Source organism: Thunnus thynnus, chromosome 16 (genome assembly GCF_963924715.1).
Source record: "Thunnus thynnus chromosome 16, fThuThy2.1, whole genome shotgun sequence".
In the NCBI taxonomy this organism is placed as follows: domain Eukaryota; kingdom Metazoa; phylum Chordata; class Actinopteri; order Scombriformes; family Scombridae; genus Thunnus; species Thunnus thynnus.
This window is the reverse complement of record NC_089532.1, coordinates 19,954,287-19,967,700: the sequence shown is the minus strand read 5'-3', so window position 1 is coordinate 19,967,700 and position 13,414 is coordinate 19,954,287. Positions and strand designations below refer to the sequence as shown.

The following is a 13,414-nucleotide window of genomic DNA, read 5'->3' as shown; positions in this document are numbered from 1 at the left end:
AAGTTGGTCAACATGCTAACATTAAGTCATTTTTTTTATCAACTTGCTAGCCGTGTTAGCCTTAGCAGCACTTTAGCCAGGTTGCCTGCTAACAAAGGCGCTATTAATGTTAAGCTATGGTATAAGTGAGCTGCTAGTGAAGTTATTTGCCAAGTTAGCTAACGTTAGGTTAGCTAAACTTCCTGTATGGTTTTATATGTTGCTTTACCAAACTCACTTGAGGGTCTTTAGAATAGCTATACAAATGTAGTGTGCGCGTTTACTAGATATTATTAATAACAGGAAGTGTGTCTGTGCACTTTTCACAAACTTTTTTTCCACCTACAGTCGCCCCAAGCATTGGTCTGAAAACTTGTGAATCCTGGAAGCCTGTCTGCTCAACTGAACTGGTTTCTTCTCTTCGCAGAGGCACGTCTGCCCGGGGATTTATTCAGCTGTGGGGATTTTAATCAGCAATTGATGCATCTCGGCGTGTCTGAGTCCATGAGAGAGTGCGAGTATAGCCAAATAAGCACTCGCAGCTCCACACCAATGGAGACCCCTTATAAGAAAAGGACCCCAAAGAAGAAGAAGTGGGAGTCCTTCCCAGGTCGGAATAAATTTTACTGCGATGGGAGGATTATGATGGCCAAGCAGACGGGGGTTTTCTACCTCACCCTTGTCCTCATACTAGTGACATGTGGACTTTTCTTCACCTTTGAGTAAGTATTGTTGGAAGTATGTTCAGTCTCTTTGTGCTTCAATCTGCTATTTACTTGTGCACATTGACATTGTAGATTAGGGATTTCATGGGCTCAGCTGTCAGAGGAAAAAGTTTAGATATAGGTCAGTTATGTCACCAGCATCATTCTGGAGTGGGTGTATTTCCTACGATCTCCCCAGGGCTCAGGGAGATGTCAGGACAAACTGGTTGGGGATTAGGCAGAGCTGTCTCTGATTTTTGGAAGTGTTGGAAATACATATATATGTTTAGTGGAAACAGTGTGTTTTGCAGGGTCTGTTGCTGATGGGAACTGCTCAGTGGTTGCTTTGAATTGGTGTGGGTTTCCTGTTTCATTTCATGTATGGCTTACACATGCCCTTGCATGATGTACACAGTTTACTGAAGTGTTCTTGAGCAAGGTACTGTATGCGGAACACTATGGTAATTTACCTTACACTTTGTTTATAATTTGGTCTCAAATAAGTAAGCAAAATAAGAAAACCAGTTCTCCAATGAAAGGTCAGTTTTGGCATGTTTGACAAGTTGCCCATGACTTATGGAGTAGACTAAATAGTGTCTGTCCACTTACTGTATGTGTGCCACTTGCACTCCCTTTATCACAGTCCCATTATCCCCCCAGGAGCATTCTGTCTTCTTCCTACTGGCAGAACAACCTGTAATCATCAGACAGCATGTAGTTCTCGATACCGTCTCATCCAGCTCTTCACCTCATCCTGGATGTCCTGTGTGTCCACTGTGACTGAAGTACATGATACAGCGTGTAGACACAGACACTGACCTGAGCACTGTCAGGGCACGAGTGTACCACGGGAGATAGTACATTGTCTTTCTCCTCATTAGTCCTGCGTAATCACTCTGTCATCTGTCATCTCAGAAACCCCATCTATACCAGATAAGAATCCTGCTCCATCATGAGATTTGTTGCTCAATCGCACAGTCTTTATCAGGGTAAAGTGCTTTATAGCCAGAGACCGCTAACAGGCCGCTGTTCGGTATCTACACTATAAATGTGGTCTTTGCTCCACGGTTTGGCAAGTAAATCAAAATCATATCAAATATGCTTTATTAGGTAGTGCTTAAAACAATGAGCTGATTAAGCGATTAGACAATTAACGTAGTAATAATCCTCAGAAATTTTGATAACCGACTAATTTAAGTCATTTGTGAAACAAGAAAGCCAAACATTCCCTAGTTCCAACTTCTCCGATGGGAGGATTTGCTACTTTTCTCTGTTTTATATCGTTGTAAATTAAATATGCTTGGATTTGTTCTGTTGGTCTGACAAAACAAGACATTTAAAGATGTCACCTTTAACTGTGGGAAAATGTGATGACCATTTCCCACTGTTTTCTGTCATTTTTTAGACTTAATAATTAATCAATTAATTGCAAAATCGTGAGAGTAATTGATAAAGAAAATAATTGTTAGTTACAGTCACGTTTTATTTCTTGTGTGTCCTGTTCCAAACCATTGCCAGTTGGCTTCCCTGTGTCTGAAATCCATCACAGGTGCATCACCACATGTTTCACATCTATCAACAGTGACCTCTGGACCACTTAATCTTTCAATACATTGTCACCACAGCAGAGAAACTGACATAACCCATGACCAAAGGCCAGACCGCTAGAGAGAGGACCCCACAGACTACAACGTCCAACCCTATTTACCATGGAACAGTTGATAATAATACTGAGATGGAAGTTGAACATACTGCAGTGTCCATTTGAACCTGGATGTTCCCCAGCACCCACATGGAGGATGCCAGATGCTTCCTGATGATACCTCTCCCCCCACTCAGATAACTTCATTTCCTACACTGGTCTGTCAGTTGAGCTGGGCCCAGTATAGCGTCCTCTGTTTGTTGTGACTACAGGGGACATTTTTCAGGAACACCATGAAACCACAAAGCCACTTTTCAGCTTTGCACTGTCCTCCCTGCTCAACTGTCCATGGCCCCAGGCTGGCTGAGTCCTCCTGACTTTCCTTTCTCTCTATTTTCCCCCCACCCTACACCCATCAGCTGAGAGGAGACATTTATTGGACAGGGCGATAGTCAGCAGACCTGCACATTGGCTTCTGTTGTCATTAACTGTAATGTGTTTCGATTAGATGTGTTTTTCTAACCCTACTCGCCAGTTGTCAGCATAGTGGAGAACAACTGCTCATTCAGTCCGTGAGAGCTTCTTCTGTATTTTGAATTGCGTGTGTATCCTGTTACGGTATTTTAAATTAGGCTGTGGTATGATGACACCTGGTCCATATCTGTTGCAAGATGATGGCGCTTCAGGCCGATGTTCTGATTTGTGCGGTCCAGACAGAGTCAACAGATGGCGAGTGTTTAGAGATGCAGAGATGCACAGAACGTTTACCAGAGCTCTTTCTACATCTCCGTATTTCTTTTAGCTTGGTTTTTTTTTTTTTTTTGTCTTTGTCTGAGGGGTGCTCAGCCATGCACAATAAACCCTGTTAGTGACCGGCAGACTTTGGTCTGTTTATTATTCCGTTGCTGGCTCCCCCCAGACGCCCATGTGTGCTGCTGTTGCACATGTTGCCTACTCTCCCTTATGCCTCGTAAAAGTTCACTCAGGCAGATGTTTGAAGTGGAGTTCAGTTATGCTGTTTTATTTGATGAGAAAATTGATCTCAAGAACCACAGTGGATTGTGTTGGGCAGAGAGAAGGCCAGACACTTTCTCTTTAGTAGTATTTGAGATGGACAAATCCATGAAGTGCCATGCACTAACCATCAGTGTTGATGACTGAAGGACCTTTTGTCATTAAAAAAAAAACATAGATTAAAGGGAAGCCGCATGGATCTGCAGTCAGCATCTGCAGGAAACTAATCATGTCAACAAACCAACACATGGAGCCGACTAGCTCCACTCGAGATGTTAACGATAAAATGATCAATTAAGCCAGGAATTTGATCACTCAAAGACTATCTTCACTTACATGCACAAAGCTGATACAGCAGTATTTGTGCCTCCCTGTGAGATTGGTTCCATCCATGAGGGTGTTGTAGATGGCTGGATTTACGTCTAATTTCCATACATTTGGGTTAACTGCACCCTGTGTACTGTGAGCAGCTGTGATAAGAGCATGCTGCAAGTTATTTTCCATACAACAGGAACTGCACAGTAAAGGTTGTTGTGTACATTGATGACACGTTGGAGGTCTGAGTTCACTCTGAAGTAAGTGCGTGTCGCTTGCAGCTAATTTATGCTCTCCATTAAGTCCTGTAACTATTTTATTTATGGTGTTTGTTGGGAGCAGTACACTGCCTGGGAGTGTGTGCTGCCTGACAGGCGTAATTCAGGGCAAAAAAATTCCCTGTTGTCTGTACAGAAAGAGTACAGCAAGAATGCTCAGGGACCCGTCACATTTACCTACCAAAACAAAAGTTTCTGCTTTAAAACATATTTCCTGCTTGCTGGAATTTTTAAAAATGTTTTCAGAAAAGCCACAGTCTGCTATGTTTTGACATTGACTAAAAAGATCAGCAGTTTTTGAAAGCGTGATTAAGCTTTTCTGTGAAATATGGGAGACAAGGTAAAGGTTAGCTATGAGAAAATAATAGTTTGATAGTCATAGTTTTATTTATGTATTTTGTTTGCACCTAAAAATACACACAAGAGAAACACAACACACAAAGAAAAACTGAAAAACATAGCCGAGAACGGACAGAAAATTGTTTTTTGGAATTTAAAGTTGAGGGCAAAAAATCTGTTTCCAATGTCAAATTTATAATTCAAACAAAACATTAAAAAATTACATTACATGTAGCTCCGTATAGAGAGATTTAAACACAAGCAAGGCAAATAATCACAAACTTCTGTCCAGGCCTGATGTGAAACATCCTCAAGTAATTTCCATAGTCTCCCCAGTGTTTCCCCTAGGCTGACTGCTTTGGGGCGGTGGAAGCGGCGGTGGTATGCTCCTAAACATTTCTCTATTTGGGAGTGACTGAGATTGTCACTAAAATAAGAATAGCTGGTCCACCTTAAAGGTCAGCCCACCTTAAGTGAGCCATTGTCGCTAATGTTTTTTCAGGCGTTGCGGTGCACCGCCGCAGGCTTGACCAGAGGTGTGTGGGGGTTTGGGCGTGTTTGTGCTTTAGAACGCAACTGCCGTGAAACAATCAGAAAATAACGTATTGATCTAATTCACTGGCTTTCTCGCCACCACTGCTCCCTCTCTTCATTCACTCTCTAGCTCGCACGACCACAGCTGATCTCTCTCTATCTCGTCTTTTTTATAATGAGTTGGGAAGCCGACAGCGAAGCCTAACTTTACTTTTAACGTTATCAAACGAAGAGAAATGTTCTCCCCTCCTCCTAGTAACGTCTTTCTCCTCCCTCGTGGCAGGGTTTTACAGCTCTGATCAGTCTGATCACCGGGCTGTGATTGGTCAGCACAGTGTGACGTCGGGTTGCGTTTCTCCAAAAGTTGACCCTGGACCAACTTTCCCACCACAAGCTGCTCCAGCACCGCTGTGGCCAAAACCCCTGAAGCCTAAACGCACTACGCCCATTCAAATGAATGGGAGGACTGGTGTTTTTGCTGCACCGCCTGATTTGGTCTGAATATGGCCTAAGTTGACATAATCTTGTTTATTCACTGGTTTGATAAAGTGGCCTGTAAAAGGACAAGTAGGTCGAGGTCAAGTTCCTTGAGTGGTCTTTGGTCATCTCTTCCTGTGAATAGAAAGAAAACCATAAAACCCCTTTTATGAATAACCCAGGCATTGTAAGCACACTTCAGTCAGACAATACAATAGCTCTCAAGTCCCCTAAGCAACCATGTCATCTTTTGGCTGCGCTGGTGGTGCAAATTTAATGCAGTGAAATCAGTGCAATGGTGACCTTTTCTGTCTAGTACTGTTTCTTCTGCACAGTATTCCAGAGGGAAAATAAATATGTTTGCTGCATGCTTGGGCAAAATAATAAGACAGCTTTTGGAGTGTCATAAGGCAAGCAATTGCGAAAGAGTCTTTGTCCACATGATTTGAACAGTCACACCCATGGTAGACGTGGTTTCCCAAGACAAGAAAAGCATTCCTCTTAAACCAAGCTATCAAATAAAAAAACTGGAGTGCAGTGTGGTTCCTGGTATAGTTCCACTGACATATAATGCTTTTATTTTACTACAATATGTGGTTTTCATTTCAGGGCAGGTGAAGAAAGACAATGTACATCTTGTACTTTTTATCCATGTATGAATATCAGCCAACCAGATCTAGGTCATTTTAAAAGTGAATATGTTTTGGATGTGACTCTTAATTCCTCGCAGGACATTCTGTCACAGACTTTACTGTTGCTGTCTGTTTTGCTGTGGACACAAAAGGCAGATCTGTCACGTTGGCTCATTGAAACCAGGAATCATGTCCAGCTGTTTGCTTTTGTGTAGTGTGATTCCTCCCCCTGACTAGCTCCAAGCCTTCAATCGACCCTGCACCTTCTGTTTGTCACACAGCTTTCCTGTGCTAGCACATCCACTCCCTGAGCCAGGGGTAATTGAGTGCATTGCAAATGTTGGAAGGTTATGCTAACTGTTGTGGAGAGTTCTCAAATGCATACATAATCACGACGGTCCTCTGAAACTGCGCTGTGCTCTACTGACATCAGTCTGAAAGATGGCAAATCATGATTCCATGAAGTGGTCTGGGCAAAAATGTAACCATTTGCAAAAGCATGTCATGTTCACTTGTTTTATTGACAAATGATTTGGCCTACAGCTAAGAGGAGGTTCATGTTCTGCCCTTGCTTGCCATCAAAAGCAATCAAAATGTAATAAAAGGCAAAGCTGACAAGGCCTTGTATCCACGGTGCTTAGATGAGTAATGAGACTTTAAATGAAAGACCACAAAGTGCTTCATATACATTTTTAGCATAGTTTTAAACATTTTTAAATGGATGCACATCTTTTGTTCAGCATCACTTTTGAGTAAAACCTCCTGAATAAATTATATCTCTTATCAAGCTCCAGGTACTGAGGAGAATTGCATGCCAAGATGCCGTGTGTCAGAGGATCGATGATCTGTGGTTGGCAGAACTTTTTGTAGATCATAGGATATTGATTGCATTCAAAGCTGCAGTATAATGGCTGAAGGAAAAAAAATAAACGGGTGTGATTTATCTTAGGTGACACGGAAAGGACACTCAGTGAACAGGGCTGAGCGAGTGTCAGGTGGTTGCATCAAGCGGAGATGAAAGTCACCAAGCTTACCTCCCAGCTGAGTTTTGAAAAACTGGTTGGCATCATAAAAGGATTTAGTGGGAAATGTGATAACGGTAATCTGGATAGGATTATTGTTGAGATTAGCGTACCCTTTGGGAGGCAAATGAGTAGGAAAACCTCCAGAGACCCTATTCAGGTAGAAAGATTACCTTTTGATATTCTGTGGAAATAATGAATATATCCCACTGTTGCACTGAGGACGTGCTGAAAAAAGACCAAAAATACCAGAATTTATCAGTGTGACAGTACTAGCAGAATTTATTTTCAGTTATTTCTATCATGATATTATCTTGCATAGAAGTTACATTTATTTATTTACATTTATACCTGAAATCATGTTTACAAGTTGAAATAATTGAATTATGTGTTTTGTTCTTATTGCCATACTATTTTCTGCAATTATATGAACTGATAGGAAAGTTGTGAAAAAATGTAATTTGGGACACAGTTGTGTAATACAAATGTCCATTCCTTTCTGCCACAGCTGTCTTGATCACAAAGAGATTGAATGGACGCTCATACAGACTAGTTTTATTAAATTGTTCCAATACTAAACATTTATTGACCTTTACTGTACTTTCTCCTATTTCCTGTTCAAGAAGTGCAATGCCTCCTGCTCTGAGTGAAGCTTATTGTTTAAAGTTGGCTGAAAGATAAGCTACCTGATTCTGAACCAACATCTCCAAACTGTCTTGGAGACCTTTGATCTTTCGGTTTAGTAAAATTGCAAAGTTCCAAGGGCTGTGTTTGTTTGGCTTTCTTCAGCAAAGAGAGTAAAGTTCATATGTGTTGTTTTTTTGGATTGTGCATGGGTTAACTTGGTCTTTCCTCTTAATGCTGTTTGATATTAAGTTGGATTACTTTTTTCTAGTTTTTCATTTGATGTATTGGTTTAATTTGAAAAAACTTGAGTTTATATAGATTTTGTCAAAGGTGAGCTGCATCACACATAACAACAGCAAATAGATAAATATAAATAGATAAATAAAAAGCAATCCCCAACTCCAGAGTCGTCTTCATATGGTGCACAGCAGCAACATATGTGCTAAATAGCTTGATAATGTGCCAGTGTATGTCACTCTGAAGCCATTAATTAAAGCATTATACACACAGAACTTGGCTGTCACATTTGAGGAAACACTGCTGATGCACAGTAATGGCTGACGGAGAGAACAGTATGTCACTACCCCAAGTGGGAACTTCTGACACTAGTTCCTTTTTTCACTCAGAGGAATCTGGAGGAACCCAGGATACTAAAAAGTTGAGGATCTCTAAAAGTTAAAGTAAAAACTTCTTGAAAAGGAATGAGGGAAAAGCTTCAGATTGCACAAGACTGAAATGTGGAATATAAATGTTTCTCTTTAAAGCTGAACTGAAAGGCCAGACAACCTGATGATCTGTTGCAACTATTCAAGCAGCTACTGCAAAGGCCAATTTAATGATGCTTGAAATCACTTGTTCTTTCTCTAAATAGAGATATTCCTTCTAGTTAGCTAAATTTTCTTTTTGGACGAAATGATATGCTTGTACAAATAAGTAAGAAAGTATATTTACATTTTGTCACAGAAATCTAAAAGGAAAACTATTATAAAAAATAAGAAACTGTGTACATTGTGATCCCCTTGCTGTGCTTTGCAAAGACAGGGGATGCTTGCTGTTTAAACAAGTAAAGTCAAGGTAAGAAGACAACACTGCCAGTTTTGGTCCCTCATCACTCAATTTGTCCTTGGGATTCAAAAGTTGGGATTTGTACCATGCACACATTGTAGTTGTCGGCTATTCTTCTTCAGTGTTTTAACAGTGACATCTCTCCACTGGAATGAACAAATGAAACAATGAGGATTCCTTATTTAAATACAAAGCAAACATTAGGTTTTCCTTATGTCAATGTAATGTGTGATGCTGCTGCTTATTGCAACCATCCTCTGATTAAAGTCATAACACATTGTGCATTATGCTGCTCTGCCCTGCATTGACATGCTCTAGTATCTCTTGCAGATGCATTAACCATATATCATTATGGTGTCGGCCCTAGCAATTAGCCTTCATAGGTTTATTGCCCTGCCTTCAGCTGTCAATAATTCACACAGTCTTCAACAATCAAGCTGTTCAGTTTTATAAATAGGTACCTTTTGGGGAGTAATTTATTAGTACAAGCTGTCAAATAGCTGTCTTCTCAGACACTGACTTCAGTTTTTTGCATCTTAAACTTGACTTGTTTCATCTGCACTATTAGGTAGTATAATATACTACTATAAGTAAGTAGTGCATGGCTCCGGCCTTTATTGCTTTAATTGACCAGATAACCTGTCGCTCTAGGCATTTCAGGAGAATGGTTCAACAATTGTTTTCTTCCATCATTTGTTCCAATAGGAGTTTTATTCTGATATTTTCTTTACTGAATGTTTGGTTAACTTTATTTTAGGTGATACCATGGTAACAAAAAATAGATTTGGCTTCCCATGAGATTCTCTGTGTTGTAATCTGTATATTGATTCTTTGGGGACAATTTGCAAGTCGTAAGAGCCTAAATTTCTGTTTTGTTATAAAAGAGATTATTAGCCTTAGTCTCTACAGTTTAACAAATTAAATGTGAATTTAGCTATTTGTTGTTTTAGGATTTGTTACTCCCAGAGTTGAATGAGCAGATATGAAAATAAATTCTTTCTATCAAGTTTAGCCCAGATACGCATACAGGCTGACCCGAACTTATTTTTACCAGAGAGAATTTCAAACCCTGTCTTGGAGATCGAAAACTTTGAAATATCAAACCATGCCAAGACCTAATAAAATGTAAGGACATTACCCACCTGAGTCCTCAAATCAAATTTCTTCTGTGGTCAGTACGCAGCGACGAAGCCAGTCTTGGTTTGCTGCCATTATTTCTGGATCAAATCCATCAATAATTTAGTCTTCACACTCCTCAACCAAATGGTTTGTTGAGACATTTAAAATGATTGTAATGAATGTCATCATGCTGTCTCTTTTTTTGTTGAATGTCTTTGTTTCTTTTTTTTTTTCCCTTAGAGGCTTCAGCTGGCTGTTTCCAGGGTAACCACATTCCCTTTCGAAATTTACCATGTCTGACATTGGATACTGTCCGTCTCCATAGCAACAAAGCCCCTAAAGTCCAAGTTAAATATAAGATTTGGTATCAAACTAAAAGGGAAATGATGGTGTAATTTTGGAAAAAGTCCAGTTCCTTGTCAATATCTCCTCTTTACAGAAAGAAAGGTTGTAGAAATGGCTCATAGTCTTTGCCACTCATGTTCAGTGACTTATAAAAATTGATTTCTGTTCACATTGTCTTGAGGGGGATCTTAACCCAGGCAAGATGTTGCCTACCTGCAGCTTGTCCACGTATCTCCATTGATCCATGTCTATAGGAGAAGCAGGCTTAATGTTGCATCTATCCTCCCCCCCTCTAATGGCTTCATCGTTTAATCTCTGTCTGTTTCTACCAACCTGTCACTTACTATTGCACATGACTGCCTTTTCATTATGTTACTGATGTCCGACACATTGAGACATGGCTTCTGAGGACAGAGGCAGTCGTGTGTGCTTTTCTCTCAGCCATTTCCATTACCACTTGCCAGATGACAAGTTTTGAAACATATTAATATTTTCATGGAAGAGATCACAAATCCACATGTTCTGGGTTTCCCTGCAGAGAGAGAGAACACAATTCTGTGGTTTTGTAACTCTAAATGACCTTTGCTAATATTTGGCATTTCAGTGCTTGACTTTCTGATTGATTACCTCAAAACTATTTATGTCTTGGCTTTGGGTTAATTGTTACAGATGTAGCATCTGCACTCAAGGTCTGCCAAGCTTTTTACAACTGTAGTGATTTCTCATTAGCAGCTCTAATTGGTGGATTCATTAATGTGATGTGTGACCAATCAGACAGAATAGAGGACACTTTGATTGGGCAGCTGAAAAAATGTTGGGTAATGACATCAGAAAATTTCTGCTTTCCTGAGGCAGATGCAGGCAGACAGTCACAAGTTGAGGCTGACTGACTGGTGGCAGCTTCGTTGGTGTTTTAACTGTTACTTCAGTGTTTTGAAATACATTAAAACATTAACCATGTGGTTCTGCTGTTTCTCATTTCATGAACTGTTCACCACAGTTTCCCTCTAGGCCCCTAAAGTGTCCAGTGTGGCTGTGCAGTCTAGATATGCATGTGTATCATGAATACTGGATATAGCTGCTTTAATAAAAGGGTTGGACAGGAGCAACCTAACCATAGTAGAGCTGGGGGGTTTGTTGAGAAAGGATGGAAAAATTGTTTCACATTGAACTTTTTAAAAGAGAGGGGGAATCTTGAAGGCTTTAATGTGGATATTCGCATTTAACTTTTGTATCACTAACAGCAGGGTGGTTTGTGTTTGCTATGTGATGATGATGATGATGATGATGATGCATGTTTCATGCACTTAACCCTCCAGACAGGAAACAAAGAGCTGAGCTCTTTCCCTGTGTGACTAGGGTAGTCATTTATTTTCAGCATGTCTTAAGGAATTGTCCTCTCAGCACTGCCTAAATGGTCTGAAATCTGCAGGCACTGTCTTGTTATTTGTTTCCTCTGTGGCAGTTGAAGCAAACTAGTCTTTCCCAAAACATAAGTTTTGTTCCTTCCTTGGCAGTAGAGCAAGAAGGTGCAACAGCAATGTGCTCAGTCCTTTTCTTTGTTTTGTTTTTTTCAAGTCTTTGCAAGGTGAATCGCAGTGGTAACTGTTGAATTATTTCTGTTGCACTTTCTTCCACTCTAGGATGCACCTGAAGAGAATATTGACTGATACAAATATATTGAGAAATGCAAGTTAACTGCAAGCCTATCATGATGTGACATTAATGTAATGTGATATTGCACCTCATTGTCTAAAGCAGGTGAAATAAGCAACAAATGACTCAATGAGACAGGATGCGGTATAAAAAATTTTTTATAGTGTGGTCAAGTGCAACAGTCAAGGCAGAGAACTGTAGTGACCAAGGATTAAAACCAGAATACACTGCCATCTACTTATAATATGCTCAGTAATGTAGCGTGGCAACTGAAGAGGTATTGAACACAGCTGTTGAAGACCCCTAAAGCCTTATTTTCTTGTTTGTATAACCTAAAATACTATAAATGATTATTACAATAGATATGCAAAAGTAAGAATATGATAGTGTAGCTTATGCATATGAATTTGAGGTCAAAGAGCAGTGTAATGTTTGCAGTGATAGTATTTCAGTTGTAAAGAGCAACAGAGCTGCTTTCTGTTGAAACAGTTACAATCAGATCTAAGATTATATGCCAAAAGATGGACTGCAGCACTGCCCCAGCCAGAGATGGCAAAATATGCTGTATTAGGTTACAGTCGCAGGACACAGTGTTGGATGGTGTGTCCCTACCATGCCCAGGCTGGGGAAGAATCACAAAGTACTGAGGGCTGTTAAATGCTAGCGAGTGTCTACCATGAGTTTGTATATTGTACGTGAACACAGTCGGCGTCCAGTGCAATGACCTTGGGAACTCCAGGCAAGTGTTTAACTGGAGAAATTTTTGTTCTGCACCCTGTTGTCCTGCCTGGAGCCTCCTGCTGATGTTCCAAACAACCCAGTGTTTTTTTGCTTAGTGCAGTCTCACTCCAGATGTAGAGAGCAGCAGGACTGGCTAGTTTCCACTTAGACAGGGTAATGGCATGGATGGTAGACAGTGAGTTTGTCACAGCTTAAACCTTCTGCAAAACGGCACGAACACTGAATGTTTCTGATTCAGATTTGTTTATGTGTTGAATATTAGCTTGAAAAGGAATGTATTATTTGCTTTGAGTCTCACCCAGAGAGCCTCTCCATCTGGTTGTGCTAGATAAGTATTGGATTTATTTTACAGACAAATCACACCACAGCTTACTCGGTTTATAGGTAAGGTGTATCTTTAAAGCACCTGAGGATGATAATGCCACCTCCTCCTTCTGTTTTCTGCTAGGGAGTCACATGTTGGCTGACCTTTTCCTCTCAATACAGGGCAGCTCTAGCAGCTCAGGTAAAAGCATGGTGGGTTTGCAGATGATGCTGGAACCCCAATTAGCACAGATCAGCAAATCCAGGTCCATATTCATACCCTCCCTATCTACTATCATTGGTGGAACCCAACATGGCAAGCCTAAATATAGTTTGGCTTGGTTTGTGAGATTAACTGGTGTTGGCATAGATCAGCGGATGTAACTGCCCCCCCAAGGTGTTACCATCTGAAGGCAAGATGGTGTGATAGTGATATAATGTCCATCAGTGACCTATCATACATTACTACGAAAAATAGCTCAAACTACCTTTTGTAAATTTAAAGCAGTTTTACCGTGTGAAATATTTGTAAATAAACATGTAGCTTTTGTGGTGCGTTTGCTGCAGAAATGTTGCAACATTAGCCTTATACAATGCTATTGTGGTTGACAAACAGGGAGAC

The 13,414-nt window shown here is 40.4% G+C and overlaps 1 protein-coding gene across 9 annotated transcripts in view; it reads left to right on the top strand.

The window, feature by feature from the left end:
• Positions 1-13,414, top strand: part of LOC137199767 (palmitoyltransferase ZDHHC14-like) — a 48,147-nt gene that overhangs the window by 868 nt on the left and 33,865 nt on the right. For 8 of the 9 annotated variants that reach the window (XM_067614285.1, XM_067614283.1, XM_067614288.1 and 5 more), the window contains exon 2: positions 407-701. In XM_067614285.1, the coding sequence (XP_067470386.1) occupies positions 460-701 (242 nt within the window). In that variant the 5' untranslated portion in view covers positions 407-459. Of the gene's footprint in view, positions 1-327; positions 702-13,414 lie in introns of all 9 variants that reach the window. The other variant, XM_067614282.1, reaches the window with a different exon arrangement.